We start from the raw sequence: 20,697 nt of genomic DNA on the forward strand, positions 1-20,697 counted from the left end.
TAGCTGTAATCTAATATTGAAGGAAACAAATGTCTGTACCTGATCGTCCTCACTGTATAAGTATAACACATTCTTCCGCTAACTCAAAACAAAACAAAAACACACACAACAAAAAAAAATAACAAAGAGAGAACAAGCTTTGATGACGAGTAAGAAAGTAAAACTTGCTTTCATTACCAACGATTCATCGAGGAAAGCAACTTTCAAGAAAAGAAAAAAAGGGTTGATGAAGAAAGTGAATGAGCTCTCCACTTTGTGTGGCATCAGTGCATGTGCCATCATCTACAGTCCGTACGATTCCAACCCCGAAGTGTGGCCATCAAATTCCGGTGTTCAAAGGATAGTCTCAGAGTTCAGGACGCTTCCAGACATGGACCAACAAAAGAAGATGGTGGACCAAGAAACCTTTCTCAGACAAAGGATTGCGAAAGCGTCCGATCATTTCAGGAGACTAAGAAAAGATAACCGGGAGCTACAGATGAAAGAAGTCATGTTCCAGTGTTTGATAGGAAAAATGGGAAAGTTTCACATGAATATCATGGATCTTAATGATTTAGGTTTTACGATTGAACAATATCTCAAAAATATTAATCGCAGGTTTGAGATTTTACAGAACTCTGGCATGGAGATCGGCGAGTCTTCCAATGCTGGTGCGGTCGGGACTACCTTTGAAAGGACTGGATCAATGGAAGTCATGGCGTCTACAAATCCACCAACCACCACACCTAATGAGGCCGGTTCTTCCTCTTCATCATTGGCAGCTTTTCTAAACCCTCTTCAACAACAACAACAACAACAACACCAACATTTTCGTTATCCGTCATCTCCACATGATGGACTCTATGAGCAACCTCCAAGTTTGAATTTAAACCTAAATCAGAACTATAGTCAGAACCAACAACAATGGTTTATGGAGATGATGCACCACCAGCATGAACCATTGAACTATGCAGCTGATGATGAGCAAAGGGGTTTTCTATTTATGGATGATCACCACCAACCCCAAGACCAGCATCAACAAATCCTTGGTGATTCGTCCACGGTTTCAACCGTCGTTACTTCAAGCAGCACGATCCCCGTTACCAATCCAAGTCCTACCAATAATACATGGTTTCGTTAGTATTTCCTTTCTATGTGGTCTTCCTAGACTTTAAGAGTGGCTGAGTGTGTTTCAAGTTCTAGTAAGCAAAACAAATAATTATATTCAAATGTTCTTTTTATCATAGTTTTATTATATTTTGTGATGACTATGGGTTTTCACTTTTCAGTGTTATTGGACTTGTGATATCCTCGCTTTCATTGTTTATAAAGATTTTGTGATAATCTCGTTTTTATTGTGTGTCTACATGTGTTGCATGATTTTTTTTTTTTTTTTAAACTCGTTTTCTATTTCCGTAAAGTTTCACAAATTTAAACTTTTGGAAACACGAAGACACATTATATCTGGATATTCCTATATATCTATGTTTGGAAATAAGATGGAACTCCGTTTTCGTTTTGGAAAGACGACGAAAACTTTTTGTTAACTTAAAAACTTAATAAATAAAATTATTTGAAAATATATATTCATAATACATATAAATATATAATATTATTATTGTTTTAATTCAACTATTTATTTTTTATGTTTTGAATTTGTGTTGTTTCAAATATTCCTTTTGATATAGGTTTAATGTTTGGTGTTTTATTATATATACACACATATATCCAGATATATATACATACATTTTCAAAATGTTTCCATTTCTTAATTTTAGAAAAAAATGTTTCCTGTTTCCAAAATGTTTTGCTTCTACTGTATCTGTTTTTGTTTCCATACAACCTAGGTGTCCACCAAGTTTGATTAGTGTTTCTTTTTATTTTGCCTCAAATATGAGCTTGATAAAAATCTTACAAAAAATGTATTCGACCTTAGAATTACTCTAAAGATACAACCAATAAAATATCTTACCTCTAACTAGCAAATCTTATTTTAAGGAAAAACAAAAGGAACTTTTTTCACAAAATCTTATCTAATATACTAGACAAGCTGTAAAATCAGTTGAATGCCAAATAAATTTTTTTGTATCATATCTAAAAATAAGTTGATAGAGAAGATAATGTTTTACAGCTAAAATATGTTTAGTCATGATATCCCAAAAGGTAAATAATCTGATTGAGTGTAATATTAGCTGTTATTCAAAATAAAATAATAAATGACTATAATTTATATAGACAAAAAATTCACCAAATTTAATTACAGTGTATCTTCATAAATAAAAAAGATAACTTTTGATGTTTTCATTTATCTTTAGCTTATATATCATTTTTGTATCTAGTATGAAATGGTCACCAACTAAATTCAAATGATAATTATATAATTTTTCAAACTACTCGAATTAGACATAGATTGATGTTATGAATTTGACATTATAATAGAGTAGCTTATCTGTACAGATACGAATTAAATACAAGTACCTTAAATTTTCTGAATACGTGATGAGACCTGTAACAACTAAAGCACATATATGTGGCTAGATATATATATGTTGAAGTACTAGACGTTCATGTGTGTGTATAGAAGAGCATAATAGTAAACAAGATATAAGCTTTGTTATTGGGGTTTGGATAACCTACATCTCCGGGATCAAGTCCAGAATCCATTAATAAGAAATAGAACTTCAACAATACCATCAAAAGACTTCTATCTTATTGATGGGGCGACGCCACACACCTTGTGTGCATTTCTCAAGAATACCCTAAGACGCGCACTTCTTCATAAAACGCTTTCTTGATATTTATAACAATTGCTCAACCCTAGAGTTGACAACTTTCATATTCTAAACCAGTAAACTAACATATTTAGATAACTCCTAAATAGAATTAATCCTAATTCCATAACTCGGTAGGATTGGTATAGCTTACACCTCAAGTTATCTTGAAGCTTATTCCAACATTCTCCTCTTAACCTTGAATTGATTTTCTTCCAAATCTCTCATGCCAAATAAGATGCCTATGATCCGACACAATAATAATATATATGTGTACATGAGCTCTAGAACCTTCACCTCTTCTCTTAATGTCAATTTTCGTCTGGCCCAACAAGGTCCAATAAGTGTGGTTTTGCCAAACCCAACAACACACTCCACCTTTTTTTGGCAAAAATCACACAACGACGTCATCTCTTTCTCCCTTCCCGTGAAGCTGAACACCACAGGATCACCATCTCCTCCGGCGATCCTCTGCAACAACTCTGGTGCCTTCCTCCATCATTTCTGACGAAACGTCTTTACCGAAGACTTTGAGACATCAACTTCATCTCCTCCAATGGATCAATCGCAGCTCCTTCGTCTTCTCCGACGAAACATCTTCTGTGAAGTCGACTACCACCGTACGTTCTCTGACGACTCCCTCCGTTGAAAGCTACCACACGTTCTTCCTTCAAGAAGACAACCACAACTCTTCCTTATCCACCGACGCGTGTGAAGCTTCCTCGTCATCGTCGTCGGACTGTCACCTTTTCCGGTACCATCATCACCTTTCATCTCAGGTAACCTCTAATCTCTCTCATGTCTCTTCTTGACACTTAATGATTAAGATCTTCTAAGAATTGCCAGAAATATTGAAACTTAAAAGTTTCAATTTTGAATCCATTTAAGGTGATGAGCTCTCCACCTTGTCGTCACTAGCAAACTTTATTGCTTCTCCCATGTGATCTTGTTCAATCAATTCCGACGACCCTTGGGTAAGAAGTTATCTCACCAATTGCTTTCACCCTTAGCTCCTCCATCACAATTTCTGAAATTTTCTTGAGAAACCTCAATTCTCCTTATATATTTTGTTTCTACATGGACACAGTTTCTCCACCTGAAACATGCATCCCTTTCAACCCAGTTTCAGAAATCTTCAAGAAAGATTACAGCCTTGAATCACCTCTGCTTGATCAGTTCCTCCAACCTCAAGGTCTTAGGTGATTCTCTGCCAAGTTCTCTTTGGAGCGTTCATAAGCTGCTCCACCTGGAACCAATCACCCTTATCAGGGCTCCACAACTTTCCAGGTAACTTCTTCACAGCCCTTTGTGACAGCTCATTCAATGACTTATGATCTTCAAGTTTTTTTCACAGAGACTAACCACTTTTTTTCTTTGTCAAATCTGTCCTGCAAGATCATGTCACAAACTCTATGACTGCTTCTTTAATAAGCACTACAGCCTTCACCTGTTAAGACGATCTCTGGTAAGCCTTCTCTCCCTGGATCATCTTCTTTCAATTTTTTAGAGACTCCATGAAACTCTAACTTCAGTTTCATGTCTACTCTCACAGCAGCTCCTCTGTTGATGATGGAGATGAAGACTCAAATCTTTAATTTTGCAATTATATCCCACACGTTGTTGTGGAGTAGAGGATCGACTTTGTCAACACCAATTTCACCATCGTTGATTTAACATCTTGATAGCCATTGAAACCCAAAAATCCAAGCCCATGCTATCTTCTTCTCTTAATAAACATAGCTCTTGGTTCAGTAAGCCAGCCATAACAAACCAATCTCTTGTATCTTCTAAGTCTTAGAGCAGACAAACTAACAACAAAAACCCCACGAACACGAATGATTTCTACTGTTTCAAATTACACAATCCATGAGTCTTTGTTCCTATCTGTCACATTCACAATTTTATTCTCCTCTTACACACGTTTATGAACACAATAATTCTCATCCACTTAACCTTTCTTTTCAAGCCCATGTCAGTAAAACTCTTTTCTTCTCAATCGTGTCCTGACGACAGTAATAGAAACAAGCAAATTAGTTGCGGTCTTCATACAACTCTGATAGAACAAACCCTTTATGAGAGTTTGTGATTTATTCTGCCCCTTCATAAATACTCTCTACCTTCTCATATGCATTCTCCGCTAGCCACAAATCCAGGATCACACCCAAAACTAGAACAATTTTCTATAGGCTCTGATACCAAATAAAGCACAGATATGTGGCTAGATCTATATATGTTGAAGTACTAGACGTTCATGTGCGTGTATAGAAGAGCATAATAGTAAACAAGACACAAGCTTTGTTATTGGGGTTCGGATAACCTACATCCCCGGGACCAAGTCCAGAATCCATTAATTAGAAATAAAACTTCAACAATACCATCAAAAGACCTCTATCTTATTGATGGGGCGACGCCACACACCTTGTGTGCATCTCTCAAGAATACCCTAAGACGCGCACTTCTTCATAAAACGTTTTCTTGGTATTTATAACAATTGCTCAAGTTGACAACTTTCATATTCTAAACCAGTAAACTAACATATTAAGATAACTCCTAAATAGAATTAATCCTAATTTCATAACTCGGTAGGATTGGTATAGCTTGCACCTCAAGCTATCTTCAAGCTTATTCCAACAACAACTTCTAACCAAAGTATTTGAATCTGGTATATAGAATATAGACATAGCAAACACACGAGCGTACACGAATATTAAGCTGACGTGACAAAATCAGATGACTCTCTCTATGGATATATTAATACAAATTGGAAATAGTATGATAAACCCCAAAGCTTATGACTTGAATTTAAGGGAAAGGTATTGCTTAAGCAGCCTCTACAAACTACACCTTCCTTGCCCCGGAATGCAATATATATCTATATCTATATATTAGTTGATGGTACTGACCAAAATTTCAATTCTGAACAAACTGTAGCGTTATGAATGAAACAAGGGAGCAACGAGCAAAACCTGTACCTGTGGCAGCTGCAGTGGATCAAACAGAGATAGTAAAAACAAGAATGAAGTGTGTTTTTGTTTTTCTTTCTTCAACGTCCTATTTAAATCGTTGTTAAGAGCCTAATGGGTTGAAGATTTGCAGGTATGAGAAGCTAAGCGAGAAGATTGTCTCATGGGAAGATAAGAAGAGGAAAAAGGGAAAGAGAAAGCTTCACAGAACAGAGGTGTCTTTTCCTTTTAATCTCTTTCATTTGGTTCCAAAAACTGATTCTTGCATACACTAAAGATCTAATCGATGCTTTGAATGTGTAGAGAGGGGTAGAAAAAACAAAGTTGAAGGCGATAGAGAGATTCAGAGATGACAATGAACGCATTGAGATGATCGTTGCAAGTGCAAGAGCACATGCCTATGAGAGTCGAGTGAAAGAAGAGTTGAAGGTTAGGGAGAAAGCAAACCTCATGAGAGCAACTGGAAAGAACCCCTCTACATGTCTCTGAATCTTGCAAGTTGCAGGAAAATGTAAAGCAAACATTCTTAACTGCTGATAACAATGGTCAAACATGTAAAAGGCAGACACAAATATAAGTTGTTTAGCTATAAGAGTATAAGTGAGATAACACTCATGTGATCCATTATGAGCAACAAATCTGCAAACCAAAACTTTAGACAGTTTCACAACAATATTAGAACCAAGAGTTCAAAATCACAAAATACAATGCTCAAGCTTACAATAAATATATTATTTTAAAAAGGTGCAAAACTACCACAAATCAAGAAACCTTCTTCTGAGTTCTGACCATCAAAAGACTCCAAATGCTAAAAAAGGGGTTCCATCATAAACTCAAAAACTCATGATGATGTTATTTCATTTACCAACCTTTCTAGAATAGGGTAAGCAAAATATAGTACCAGACCAGCTGGAACAGCGAAAAGTATTGTAAGGAGGAAGTAAAGGGCAAGAATGATGAGGCTACCAGGTATAGCAAAGAATACGATTAGAAGGAAGATTATCACAAATGGAAACTTGGAAGTGAAAGAGATGAAGAAATCAAGAGATTTGTGAAAAGAGAAGTGTTGTCTGCTTGGCTGGCTACTATGGTCATGATGTGGCAAACGTTCTGTAGACTGGTTACGCAATAAAGGCGTCGCAATCAAACTGTTGTTGCTGCTTTGGTTTCCCAGTGACATGCTACTACACCTCGGAGTCAAAACAGATTGGTGGTTATCGCTGAGCAAGGAACCTTGACTTGTCCTGTCACCATTCAGACTCTCAACCATCCAGAGAAGGAAGAAATTTTTCCGAGGGAACTTAAGATTGCCCGTGTAGACGATCCTGATTGACAGCAACTGACACCACGGGCACGAAACGAAGAATGGAATCCTGATATCTTGACTCGAAAGTCTCAAGACAGCAGACTGAAGCCCAAACACACAATTCTGGCAAAGAGTATGACCACACCATAACACATAAGGAACATTCTCAACAATGTTGAAAGATTCCCAACAAATAGGGCATTCTAACCCTTCTTCATCCCTGCTAACATTCGAAACCTCGTCATCCGAGCATTGTGAGGAGGCCTGAGCTGGATCGTTAGGAGACTTTTTAAGCCCCATACTCCCAATAACATTCGACGCAAAGCTCCACATTTTTTGATCAAAAATTTTAAAACTGAGCCACTGTACCAAACATTACCCAGTAACCCTCCCAATTCGAAAAGAGCTTCTTTGACCAATACCCATCATTTTTTTACCAACCTGGAAGAATCATAGCTAGTTTAGCAAACAGCATATACGAAAAAAGTACCACACTTTCAGAATTAACATTGAATATACAAATAAACGTATATGTCCGTGCAGCAGCATTATTCTCTTTTCAACAGATGAGCATTACCTAAATTCTCAAAGCTGTTTTCGAATTAAAGGTAGCAACTTTAAAAAAAAACTAAGTTACGGGGACATGAACAATTGAAACATGATACAGATCAGAACAATGTCAAACCAAAAAAAAAAATTCGCATGGCAATCAGATGCAGAAGACGCCATAGATCAAAACAGATCAATCTAGGTTTTAAAAATTCGATTTTTTTAGGTTCCTTAATACATGGAAACATTACAAACGATTGAACTTTACTTACCGTTAACTCTTTCGAATTAAAATACGCAGATGCATTAAATAGAAAAGATCGGAGAAGGGGAAGAGGAGAAGAAGAAGAAGAAGAAGAAGAAGAAGAAGAAGAAGAAAAGCCTCTCTCTTTCTCTCTTTCTCTCCTTCGTTGATCCACCGTGATGCTTTATTTTTTTCTATTTTAATGGCGAAACGCAAAAGAAGACACGCAAAAAACGACGTCGTCAGATCTGCACGTGCCACCGGCGTGAGCTCCCGTGACTGTGACGGTTTTAAACGGCACTGACTTGGGGGTAATATTTTATATCAAAACCTTCTTGACGAGTGAGAGGGTCCTAGTGGCTTTTGAAGGTATATTCGCTTAAACGACAACTCAATTTCGTAGCTGGTTTTGATGTTTTCTTCTTCTTCTTCTTCTTCCACTAACCTCATCATCATCGATCCATCTAAAATTCACAGTTGTTGAATTTGGTTTCTCTTCTAGCGACGACGACATGAAGTTGATTTCAGATTAGGGTACCGTCCGATTCGTTTTCTCGTGAATCAATTTCACAAATTTCAGGTGAATGATTCCTCGACCTCACGACCTCTCGGTTTCTAACACTCTCTGGTAGTTTCGTTACTTGGGATTGGATTGATTTTGAATTTATTAGGTTTGCATTAGTACGATCTGATTATCTAATTCCGATGATTGTATACGTAATTTTACTTTATCATTGTAAATTTTCAAACTTGCTGACTCTAATTTCATGTAAATGTTTGTTCATTAGGAACATACAAAGTCTTGTGAAAACCCTCTTTATCGAGAGGGGGAGAGGCAATAAGGGTGGTTTCTTGTGTGATCTGCGATGATGTATCAGGCCATTCCCACGGCGACAACACCTCGTGGAGGAACTCCAACAGAGAGTGGTGATTACGTTGTGACTTTGGATCAAATCCCACGGTGGAGTGATGTTGAACAGAGGTCGGAGGGTGAAACAGGAGATCCAGCAAATTCTAATCCGCGTTACGCAAATCCTTTGGCTTCTTCTTCTGAAGCAGGAAGTAGTGGGAATGGGATGGTATCTAAGTTTCCTGTTGATCACGAGATAAATTCAAGAATTTACCTGTGGAGAGGAGAACCGTGGAACCTTGAGGTTGATGCTGTTGTGAATTCGACAAATGAGGTAAGGTGTGATCATGAAATTAGCTTTGCTTTTCTGAAAGTAATGTGCGTCTTTTTGATATGATCGATTTTCTTTGAATTGGAGGACAGACCTTGGATGAGGCACATAGCAGTCCTGGTCTACATGTGGCTGCTGGACCTGGCCTTGCAGAACAATGTGCTACGTTGGTACAAACACTTTCTTTCACTCATGTGGATTTATCTTAATGAATTTATCTTAAATCGTTTTCTTCATCACCAGTCACCTCGCTGGTAGATCATGTGGATTTCTAAATTTATATATGTTATGTATTCTCTTTTAGATGGTTGCGTGATTGATGATTTTTCTCTTATTCTTTGTTTCGTTACAGGGTGGATGCAGGACAGGAATGGCAAAAGTAACAAATGCCTATGATCTACCAGCGAGGTAACTGGTGATGAAGAAAACGATTTAAGATAAATTCATTATTCACCTAGAGGACAAAAACAGAAAGAAAATATGCTCCTTGAATCTAGTCTCTGCTCGATCTAGTCCCTATGATAGAGCTTCTCCCTTGTTTACTGTGTACAGTAATTTCATGCTCTGTGAATACGTCATCCTGTGATTTCTAAGGAATTTTTTAATTAAGAATACTCCATTATGTTATCTCTTAAATATCAAACATTCGGTGCGACTTTAATTTGGAATGCGGAATAGGTTTATGCCTTAAATAATCCCCAACTCCAAATTTTTTTTTTGTCTCTTGTTCAGGAGGGTTATCCATACAGTAGGACCCAAGTATGCAGTAAAGTATCATACAGCTGCTGAGAATGCTCTAAGTCACTGCTATAGATCTTGTCTGGAGCTTCTCATAGATGGTGGGCTTCAAAGGTGTGTGAAGTGAAATTCCAGTTTTTCATCAGATTCTTTAGTCATGTTGTGATTTCTTTCATTCCTAAACTCAAGAATTTGATTTTGGTTTGCATACATCATTGCAGTATCGCTATGGGCTGTATATACACAGAAGCCAAAAACTATCCACGTGAACCAGCTGCTCATGTTGCCATAAGTAAGATAGTTCTTAAACAGTCTCTTTACCTTCGATGAGTGACTTTTGAGTTTCCAACTCGTGTGTTGTGCGGTTTTTAGGAACTGTACGCCGCTTTCTAGAGAAGCAAAAGGATAAAATTAGTGCTGTTGTTTTCTGCACCACCACATCCTCGGATACGGAGATATACAAAAGGTATCTTTAATTTTCTGCAACTGGTTTGCGAAAGCCTTTACTTATTTTGTGTTATCGTAGTAATTGATTTGCTGTTTTTTCATTTTTAACAACCAGTGCGTTTAGAATTATTTACACAAAGACCATAGTATGTACTAACTGCTGGCAATGTATATTAATTCACACATACCATAGTTGCTTATAGTTATGTGATGCAGAAGCATTGTCTACCGTTGCTAAAGTTTGACTCTCTAAATGTAGATTACTTCCACTTTACTTTCCTCGGGATGAACATGAGGAAGAGGTTGCCATCTCAAAGCTCCCGGCTGATGTTGGCGATGAAAATGGTGAGACGGTTATAGACGAACGTAAAATCAGAATACAGGCGCTGCCAAATAAACCTTCACCCAGATCTTTTCCAACTCCACTAGAGCGCCCTACTACTGATCTTACTTTGTTACGCAGGTTGGTGATCTCTGACTGCTACTCTCTTTGCAGTTAATTGTCTTACTACTTTTCACTCTATTGATAGCCATATGATTTCAGGAACTCGAATCATCTTGATTCGTATTTGGATCCGGCCTTTATGTCCTTGATTAAAGATCCAGATGAAAGGCGCAAAGAACAATGGGAGAAGACTGCACAAGCACAAAGTGGATTCAATTTTGTTAAATTACTAGGATTTGGTGATCTAGGAGGACCCCCTCTGTCTGCTGCAGAGGAATACTCACTTCATTCACGATACCTAGCGAAAGCTAATTCTCTCAACCTTTCTGAAATTGCAGAGATGAAAATTGTGTATGGTTCTCTATGTCCTTGGATTTTTTTTTCTCTCGCTTTGCCTTGCATAAGTTCACTTTATACTTGAGCCAATGTATAATGGAATAGATATTGACAGAGCCCTCTTTTATATTTCTTCAGCTACCGTGGTGGTGTTGACACCGAGGGTCATCCAGTAATGGTTGTTGTAGGAGCTCACTTTTTGCTGCGATGTCTTGATCTGGAGCGTTTTGTGCTTTATGTTATAAAGGTAAGCACAAAATCGCATACCTCGATGGTTCTCCAACTCACTACAACACAGTCTCTGAAACCATCTTGTATTGATTTTATTTGACTTTATATGGTGTCTGGCGATACTGCAATTGGTGCAAATTTACAGGAATTTGAACCAGTGATACAAAAGCCTTACTCGATTGTCTATTTCCATTCCGCAGCATCTTTACAAGTGTAAGTTGATTCCTAGTCTTGACAAGTGCTTTATGAAATTTAATAACATTTTTTGCTTTTATGGGTTTGATATTTTGCCATGTGAATGAACAGCCAACCAGATTTAGGATGGATGAAAAGATTAGAACAAATACTTGGTCGCAAACACCAACGTAACCTTCAGGTATGAAAATGACACATACTCAATCTCATTAGCGAAGGTTCCTCCTCGTCTTAATCCTGATCATTTCTGCTTCGTCCAGGCGATCTACGTTCTTCATCCAACTTTCCACTTGAAGGCTACAATCTTAGCTATGCAAGTGTTTGTTGATAATGTGGTAAAGTCCCAGCTTTTCTCCCAAAAACCCCGACTCATTCTAAACAAGTCTCTAATTTGCTCTTATCTTTTCCCTTGTTCCATTCCGAAAAAATCCGATAAGGTCTGGAAGAAAGTAGTATATGCAGACCGACTTCTGCAACTGTTCAGATATGTTCCTCGTGAGCAGCTAACAATCCCAGACTTTGTTTTCCAGTAAGTTCACCCTGCTCTTCACCCTCTGAAAGTGTTTGTTCAGTTCTGGATTTGATTTAACCACTGAGTGTTGTTTTGTGAAATTTTACAGGCATGATCTTGAAGTTAACGGAGGAAAAGGTCTAATAGTTGATCCAAGAACAAAATACGTCTATCAACGGCCATGAACTATAAATCAAGAACTGTTTCCTTACTCTTTTATTCAGTAGTTACATCTTTGTATGTGTTTTCTTGTGCAAATATTTCTTCATTCTTTCATGTTTATCTACTCAGAGATTTTTAGCTACTCTTTTTGTGTTGATGATGATGATACTACTGGGAGCAAAAATAAAGTCTTCCTCTAATGTAATCTATGTTTTGAATCTTGTTTATAAATCCATTTTCTCAGCAGAACATACAAAAAAAACCAAACACTTGTCTTTTTTACTTCTCTGTTTGTTAATGTTCTTGTTCTTGATAAGCTGAAGATGACGCAGTACATGCCATTGTTTAGATCATGTTCGAACTTGAGATCAGTAAGTCAGCTTCATGCTCATCTCCTCGTCACTGGTCGTCTCCGTCGTGACCCTCTTCCGGTGACAAAGCTCATAGAATCATACGGTTTCATGGGTTCTCCAGACTCGTCTAGGCTAGTCTTCGAAGCTTTTCCTTACCCTGATTCGTTCATGTATGGCGTTCTCATAAAATGCAACGTTTGGTGTCATTTACTCGACGCCGCCATTGATTTGTACCATAGGTTGGTTTTGGAGAAGACCCAGATAAGCAAGTTCGTGTTTCCTTCTGTTTTGAGAGCTTGTGCGGGTTCTAAGGAGCATCTGGGTGTTGGTAAGAAAGTTCACGGGAGGATTATCAAGAGCGGTGTAGACGACGACGCTGTGATAGAGACGTCTCTGTTGTGTATGTATGGCCAAACGGGGAATTTAAGTGATGCAGAGAACGTGTTCGATGGAATGCCTGTGAGGGATCTTGTGGCTTGGAGTACTCTTGTTTCTAGCTGTCTTGAGAATGGCGAGGTAGAAGAAGCATTGAGGATGTTTAAATGCATGGTTGATGATGGTGTTGAGCCTGATGCTGTGACGATGATCAGCATTGTAGAAGGATGCGCTGAGCTTGGATGTTTGAGGATCGCTAGATCAGTTCATGGCCAGATAACGAGAAAAATGTTTGATTTTAATGAAATGCTTTGCAATTCTCTGCTTACAATGTACAGTAAGTGCGGGGATTTGTTTAGTTCGGAGAGAATCTTTGAAAAGATTGTCAAGAAGAATGCTGTTTCGTGGACTGCAATGATTTCTAGTTACAACCGAGGCAAGTTCTCTGAAAAGGCATTGAGAAGTTTCAGTGAGATGTTGAAGTCTGGAGTTGAGCCGAATTTGATTACCCTTTACAGCGTTTTGAGCTCTTGTGGATTGGTTGGGTTGATTAGAGAAGGTAAGTCGGTGCATGGTTTTGTAGTTAGACGAGAGCTGGATCCGAAGTATGAGTCGCTTTCTCCGGCCTTAGTTGAACTGTACGCTGGATGCGGGAGACTAAGCAACTGTGAGACAGTTTTACGTATGGTTGGTGATAAAAATATTGTGTCATGGAACTCGCTTATATCCCTATATACACACAAAGGTATGTTGATTAAGGCATTGTGCTTGTTCAGACAGATGGTGACACGGGGAATAAAACCTGATTCGTTCACTTTGGCAAGCACAATCTCTGCATGCGAGAATACTGGTTTAGTTCCGCTAGGGAAACAGATTCATGGACATGTTATAAGGACTGATGTTTCGAATGAGTTTGTGCAGAACTCGGTGATAGACATGTACTCTAAAAGTGGATTCGTAAATTCAGCATGCATGGTATTTGATCAAATAAACCATAAGAGCGTTGTGACATGGAACTCAATGCTCTGCGGGTTTTCACAGAATGGTAGCTCCTTGGAGGCAATTAACCTCTTTGACTATATGTATCGTAACTGTCTAGAGATGAATGAAGTTACATTTTTGGCGGTCATTCAAGCGTGCTCAAGCATAGGTTCACTGGATAAAGGGAAATGGGTTCATCACAAGCTCATTCTTTGCGGTTTAAAGGATCTTTTCACTGATACAGCTCTAATCGACATGTATGCCAAATGTGGAGATCTCAACGCAGCTGAAACAGTCTTCAGGGCCATGTCGAGTAGGAGTAATCGTGTCATGGAGTAGTATGATTAATGCCTATGGAATGCACGGACGGATAGGATCAGCCATATCTACATTCAATCAAATGGTAGGATCGGGAACGAAACCTAACGAAGTTGTCTTCATGAACATTCTCTCTGCTTGTGGTCACTCTGGTTCCGTTGAAGAAGGGAGGTGCTACTTTAACTTAATGAAAACTTTTGGCATCTTACCAAACTCGGAGCATTTCGCCTGTTTCATCGACCTGTTGAGCCGTTCTGGTGAACTCGAAGAAGCATATAGAACCATCAAGGATATGCCTTTCTTAGCTGATGCTAGCGTTTGGGGTTCTCTGGTCAATGGATGCAGAATCCATCAGAGAATGGATATCGTCAAAGCCATAAAAAATGACCTTTCTGATATTGTTACTGACGATACAGGATATTATACTCTCTTGTCCAATGTATATGGTGAAGAAGGGGAATGGGAAGAATTCAAGAGAATGAGAAGGGCTATGAAGAGTTTGAATCTCAAGAAAGTTCCTGGGTACAGCGCGATTGAGATTGATAAGAAAGTTTTCAGATTTGGAGCTGGGGAAGAACCCTGTTTCCAAACAGAGGAAGTTTACAAGTTTCTTGGGAGTCTCCAGAATATAACTCTTGATGCAGACTATTTACAGAACATGTCATAGATTCTTAACATCATTTATTAGTTAGAGCCATGTAAGAACATACAGTATATTGTTTTTGAGCCAATAGACAACAGAGGTGCAAATTTTGTAAACCAACCAGCCTAATATAAATCAATCATGTTTTTATTTTATTTTCTTTGGCCCTTCTAAGAGAGGACAAGATATACAAAGGGAAACCAACACCCACAAACAAGGGGTGATTTAGAATAATAAAAACATCTGTTTTCTCCATTGTTATTTTCTCTGTTTTTTTCCCTCTACAATGTTTCTCAAATAGTAAAATAATACTTTACGTCAAGATCACAGTTGGGGGAGTACTTGCTGGGCATCTTTGTCTTCTTGGCCTTCGAGTTGCAGTTCCCCATCCAGTAAGGCTCCTATCTTCCAATCCCACCATTTGTACACTGTTGTTATTAACTGGCTGTGCCAAAGACGAGCAAACCGGAGCTCTGTCAATGTTGCTGACCAGTCGTTTTCTTCCTCGGCTAGATCCACCTCGGTTTGAGCTCCTTCGGGCCACTCCTGAGTTCCAGTTGTAGCATGTGGCTTTCATAAGTCCCTCAAACATATGAAGATCTTCGGTTACTTCAAGCCTGGACAGAGAAGCAAGCCCTGGGAGAATATCCCTTTGGAAATCCCGCCTTGGTCTTCCCCGTCTTGCTTGTCCTCTTCTTGGCCGGTTAGCTGTGATACCCATACAACCGGTCTCATCGAATTTTAGATATTCTGGGACCAAAGGCTTTGGCATGTAGTCTTCTTCTTTGGTCTGGGGTAAGTTCAGAGTCATTGTCTCGAAATAATCAAACTCCCCTGAAGAACATTCTTCACGGCAGCCTTCACAATCTCTGGCTTCCAAACAAGCAATCTTTTTCTCTAAATCATTTCCACAAGAAGCTATTGTGTTCACAAACCAAGAGAGCGGGTCCTTGGCAACTGCATCGGTCGAAGAGGAAGCAGCTTCATCAGTATTGGGCCAATGGTGAGACAGTGAGATGGTGACTATAGCTTCTGCAGCTGCCTTACTAAATTCATCTACTGAATCTCCAGCTTCAGATACCCAAGTGTCTTCACTTCTCTTCTCTGGAATTTTCTCCCCTTCTTCTTCACTCTCAAGATTCGGGGGAGCTTCCAAATCTATCAAAGTAGTTGCTTTTGTTTCCACTCTTGGAGTAGAACACAAGCTGGAATCTTCATCCTCGTTAGCACAGAAATTCAAGTCAATATGCTGCCTGTAAGTGGCAGCTTTTTTACCTTTTTCATTGTCCACGATGACAGCTTCAGAAACTGAGGCTTCACATGGCAGGTTGGTATCGAGGTTTCTCTTCACCAAGGTGTTAACTTTCTTGGGTTGATTAGTGATAGAGGCAGAAGAAGGAATAAGGAAAGGGTGCTCCTCACAAATAGAATGCTTCTGAGGGATCGGGACACCAAATATCTTTCTACTACTCTGTGACTCGGCCGTTTTAACATGTCCCAAGTTGGCGCCATTAGAACATGAAACAGACCTCAAACCACCATTGTGAGGATATACATTATCTAAGCTGTCACCCACATCACATCCATCCATGAATTGATTTGCAGACACATTCAAATCCAAACCACCATTGGTCATTCCATTATTGTTTTGGGGCTTAGGTTTTATCCAGGGCAACCCAGCAAAGCACTCCTGGTTTTTTGGTCCTTGAGGGTTGTCAAGACTCCGATGCTTCAAAGCCTCACTGAAAGAACCATTTGTAACATCCCCTTTTGGGCCGTTGTTAAGATAGTTAGAGTTTCCTGATGGAAAATTAAAGGCAGTTTCCTTCGACCCTGAAGAAAAGACTTGGTCAAAATCACGGCTTCTCATCTCAGAACTCGCATCTGCTCTTGGTTGTGTATTAAAATTGAAGACTGGACTCGTCTGAAGTGGCACGGGCTTCTGAACTGAACTGCTACTTCGGTTCTCCCATGATGAAATCCAATGGCTCCAAGGTCTGACAGATTCAGGGTGGTAGCCATGATTCAAGCTTGGAGCATTTGATGCCACACTTGATTCCACATAGCTATCATAGGAAACTTCAGGATTCCTCTGACGAGCTTCCCATTCAAAAGATGCTCTTTCGCCCGACAACTTCCGCTGATCAGTTGAAGGATATCCCAGAGGTTGGCATGCACTGTTTGAAAGACCTTGTACGGAATGGGAAGGCACACATAACTTGTCTCGTGGAACGCTTTTGCCATGACCTATAACCATGCAGCCATAGAAAAACATCAGAGACTTGCAAATAAAAAAAGTTACTGTATCAGAACACAATCCACAAACCAATCAATGAGCAAAAGACATTATTCAATGTCATCATAAGAACTCTTTGCCAAAACTTCCCCACATAAAAATGGAGCAGAAGGCATAAAACAGTATAGAAACCAAATGAAAATGAAAAATCTCACCTGCTTCAAGAACCATCCAACCATTTTGACTTGTATTTTTATCCAACGACTGGCCCTGAACATTTGCAATGTTTCTTCCATAAAGAGAAGAATACAAGTCCCTGGAAGAAGAAGAGACGGGTACTGATTCTTGGCACTGGAGTGGCTCGTTCAAGTCAGCTAACCCATTTCGATTCTTCATAAACAAAGAAGATCCAGAAGAGTCGTTGAGATGATGAGAAGCACTCCCTCGTTCGAAGAAGAGCTTTTCTTCAACTTCGTCATCTTCTTCTGTTTTGGAATGCTCGTGAGGAGGGAGTTGAAGATCAATCACTGTTCTTCTAACCTTGACAGGCCTAATGTCTAACACCTCCTCCCCGTCCTTTAAACCAGGAGCATTGCAAACTAGAGAGCTGCTACCTTCATCACTCCCCAAAAGAAACCCAGGTAGCTCTCGTTTAATGGCACTTTCCGGTGTACGCTCAGAAAAAGTCATAAGATCAATAAAAGTCTTTCCCTTTATTACTTCATCCATCAAACTCTTCTGTGTTCTATACAAACGATGAAGCTCACAAACCTGCACACAAAAAAAAAAAATGTCAAATCAAATTTAAATAGACACATAAAACCAATAAATAAATAAAAAACATCTTGGAGCAATGATTAGATAAGGAGGTACCTGATTCTTGAAGACGGCTTCGTGTTGAAGCATGGTGTGTTTCAAAAAATCAGAGTAAGAAGAAGAAGAAGAATCTGTAGCAGAAGCTCTGGCATTATGATGAAAATGGTGGCCACCATAAGGCAAGTTGTTTTTTGGGTCTCGAGCATGATGGAACATAGAAAAGGTACAAGAAGTGTTTGAATCTTGAGTTAAATCCCTCCTCATTGAGGAGGAGGGTAAGAAGCTTTCACAATGAACTGTTTCTCCCATTCCTCCATATAAAAACAAAGATATACAATTACTGTATTATTATTATTATTTAGCCAACAGATTTAAAAAAAAAAAAAAAAATCAATTATATACTTAAAAACAGCTATGATCACAAATTCCAAAACAAAAGTCACCGACGACGACATTATCAGATTATATACTAACATTTTTTTTTATCATAGCAATGAAATCAGAAAATAAAACTATAACATCTGAGAGAGCTAAGTTAAGCTCAAAAATAGGTAAAGAAAATTCCCAGAAAATTGGAGCCACCATTAGAGGTGATGAAGCTAAAATCTAAAGCGATCTTTCAAATAAATAAAAAAAAAAAATCTGAAAGGAAAAAAAAAAATCATAAAAGTACGATGAATGAACAGTAAACAACAAAAAAGAAGCAGAGATCGATTTCAGTCAAATGCTTAAAACATAAATCCTCTCTAATCTCAAATTAATGAGAAACTAAGCTTAAGAGAATAATGAATAAGATTAAAAATAATCAAAAATCATAAAGATAAGAGAGAGAGATTTATGATTCACCTGTGAGATGATAACAAAATCGTCTCTAATCTCAATCGCTCATAATAAGAAACAGAGAGAGAAAGATCTTTTTAGTTTCTACACTCACTCCCAAATCGGCGACCAAAAATTATAGTACAAATGAGAGAGAGAGAGAGAGAGAGAGAGAGAGAAATATATATATATATATATATATATAAAAACCCAAAAAAAAATAAAAATGTATTTCCTGGGAAAAATACTAAAAATAAGGAGAAGGAGAGAGAAGAAATCTTAAAGTGGGAGAGCGAAGAGAGAAGAAAGCTCTAGGAGAAAAACAGAGAGAGAATCAGATGATCATCGTCTTCTTCATCGTCGATCCGCTGCTGGGCCAACTCTCTCTCTCTCTCTATATATTTCTCTAGATATCTCTATCTGTCTGTTACTACTCTCTCTTCTGATTCTGATTCTGATTCTGATTCTGATTAAAAAGAGAGAAGAAAGCCTATAAAAACATAAAAATAAAATTAAAAAAAAAAGAATTTAAGAGCTTTTATATTCCATTTTTTTATTATTATTGTCGGATTTGGTGTTTTTCTCATTTCTTTCTGATTTGAGAGTGAAAGAGAGAGAGTAATATAGTTCGGTGTAGAGAGAGAGAAAGAGATCCCATAAAAATAAAAATAAAATAAACGAAACGACGCTTCTTCTATAAACAAACAACAGAAGCATAGAGAGAGAGAGAGACTCGATATATTTTTGTCACCTTCTCTCTTTTTTTTTCTTTTTTTTTTTTTAACGTTTCATTATTACTATTAAAGTGGCTTTTTCTCATGTTTTTTTAATGCAATTCATTATTGTTAAAGGAAAACTAATTAGTGTCCCTGTAATTTTTCATTAGATCATACTATATAGTTTAGTGTATTAAAAAAAATTGACAGTTTAACTTGTTTACTTTTGTGGTAGTTGATTTGTATATCATGAATAATTATATTAGATTTTGTTCCATTTCACACACACTTTAAAATTATAAAAAATAATATCAAATCAGGTTTTAATATGTCGTGTTAATTGTTAATGTTGTTTTCAGTAGCTTCACTATATATATATTTTTTATTAAATGTATCAAAACTCATATAGCTATAGCTAGGATATGGTCGGAATCTTCCATCTTTGACCTAAGAAAAGAAACGTTCAAATAGACTCGGCGAATCAATTTCCAAACTGTGTACGTTACTTTGAGTATTTCAGATTAACATAAAATTTTTATATATTTACCAACCTAAATTTAAAGATATTAAACATAATTTTACCCACTAGATTCTCTCCTTGTGCTTTTTTAACCCTCGGACGTCGTTAATTTTAAAAAAAAAACTAGTAAAAAAAAAGATATTATTTTACTTAAATGTGTTCTTAAAAGGTAATTAAAAATAAAAAAGCATATTTGTACTTACTTTAACAACAGGATGAAAGATGGAACATGTGTAGATCGAGTTTACGTCTCCATTTGTTTGCTAAAACCTAAAGCGCGTTGTTTCATTAATTCGGGTAACATTTTTTTTTCTCCTTTCTACCTTTGCCTTTTACCTTCAACAAAACAAAAAAAAAGTTAATGTGAAGTTTTTTTACCATTTATGTTCAGTTTTAATCCATAACACAATTAGAAAACTGTTTCTGTATATATACGTGCATTAAAAATATATATATAATATCCTCCCATGACTTCTCCTAATTTTATAGTAGACCATCATATATATATATATAATATATTAAAGACATTTTTTTCCATTCATATGTATATATATATTTTTTTTCTTCAGAATATTAAGATCGAGAAGCTTCGTCTTTCTTTCAAACATAACTATACAAAAAGATTCATATATATATTGGCTAATTAATTAAATAGCGTAATTCAGAAAGATTGTTAAATTTGATCTCTATGCTTTGTCTTCATACACACTAAAACAAAGATTAATTATTTTAGTTAACCTCTCTTAAATAGAGTAAAAAGATATATGATCTGATTCGTAACGTAGTCAAAGCTGAAGTTTTAAGCTGAAACTGTAAGCTTTTACGTAATAGTGCAAAGTTGTACATGAAAACTGTATAAAAA

General features: G+C 37.5%; 5 protein-coding genes and 1 pseudogene across 5 annotated transcripts; 4 read left to right on the forward strand and 2 right to left on the reverse strand.

Moving 5' to 3' along the window:
- Positions 1-139: 139 nt before the first annotated feature.
- On the forward strand, positions 140-1,195 carry LOC104753716 (agamous-like MADS-box protein AGL80 pseudogene; annotated as a pseudogene).
- A 4,332-nt stretch (positions 1,196-5,527) lies between these two features.
- LOC104750764 (uncharacterized) lies at positions 5,528-6,351 on the forward strand. Its single transcript, XM_010472613.3, has 3 exons — positions 5,528-5,771; positions 5,847-5,928; positions 6,017-6,351. The coding sequence occupies exons 1-3, from the start codon at positions 5,686-5,688 to the stop codon at positions 6,200-6,202; spliced, it is 354 nt and encodes a 117-aa protein (XP_010470915.1). The 5' UTR covers positions 5,528-5,685; the 3' UTR covers positions 6,203-6,351.
- On the reverse strand, positions 6,315-7,977 carry LOC104750765 (uncharacterized). Its single transcript, XM_010472614.3, has 2 exons — positions 7,841-7,977; positions 6,315-7,460 (listed from the first exon to the last, which is right to left on the reverse strand). The coding sequence occupies exon 2, from the start codon at positions 7,350-7,352 to the stop codon at positions 6,555-6,557; it is 798 nt and encodes a 265-aa protein (XP_010470916.2). The 5' UTR covers positions 7,353-7,460; positions 7,841-7,977; the 3' UTR covers positions 6,315-6,554.
- On the forward strand, positions 7,911-12,200 carry LOC104750766 (uncharacterized). The gene is made up of 15 exons (XM_087491260.1): positions 7,911-8,392; positions 8,601-8,996; positions 9,086-9,163; positions 9,346-9,401; positions 9,726-9,845; positions 9,953-10,023; positions 10,104-10,197; positions 10,438-10,641; positions 10,723-10,974; positions 11,098-11,206; positions 11,336-11,403; positions 11,497-11,566; positions 11,646-11,720; positions 11,823-11,914; positions 12,006-12,200. The coding sequence occupies exons 2-15, from the start codon at positions 8,679-8,681 to the stop codon at positions 12,079-12,081; spliced, it is 1,683 nt and encodes a 560-aa protein (XP_087347386.1). The 5' UTR covers positions 7,911-8,392; positions 8,601-8,678; the 3' UTR covers positions 12,082-12,200.
- A 46-nt stretch (positions 12,201-12,246) lies between these two features.
- Positions 12,247-14,883, forward strand: LOC104750768 (putative pentatricopeptide repeat-containing protein At1g69350, mitochondrial). The gene is given in 2 exon segments (XM_010472616.3): positions 12,247-14,088; positions 14,090-14,883. Coding segments are annotated over 2 exon segments (2,370 nt in total). The 5' UTR covers positions 12,247-12,381; the 3' UTR covers positions 14,753-14,883.
- Positions 14,860-19,263, reverse strand: LOC104750769 (uncharacterized). The gene is made up of 4 exons (XM_087491259.1): positions 18,627-19,263; positions 17,838-18,091; positions 17,180-17,735; positions 14,860-16,975 (listed from the first exon to the last, which is right to left on the reverse strand). Exons 2-4 carry the CDS (start codon positions 18,087-18,089, stop codon positions 15,042-15,044), a joined length of 2,742 nt encoding a protein of 913 aa, XP_087347385.1. The 5' UTR covers positions 18,090-18,091; positions 18,627-19,263; the 3' UTR covers positions 14,860-15,041.
- Positions 19,264-20,697: the final 1,434 nt, after the last annotated feature.

This window comes from Camelina sativa, chromosome 16, assembly GCF_030686135.1.
Source record: "Camelina sativa cultivar CO46 ecotype springtype chromosome 16, ASM3068613v1".
Taxonomy (NCBI): Eukaryota; Viridiplantae; Streptophyta; class Magnoliopsida; order Brassicales; family Brassicaceae; genus Camelina; species Camelina sativa.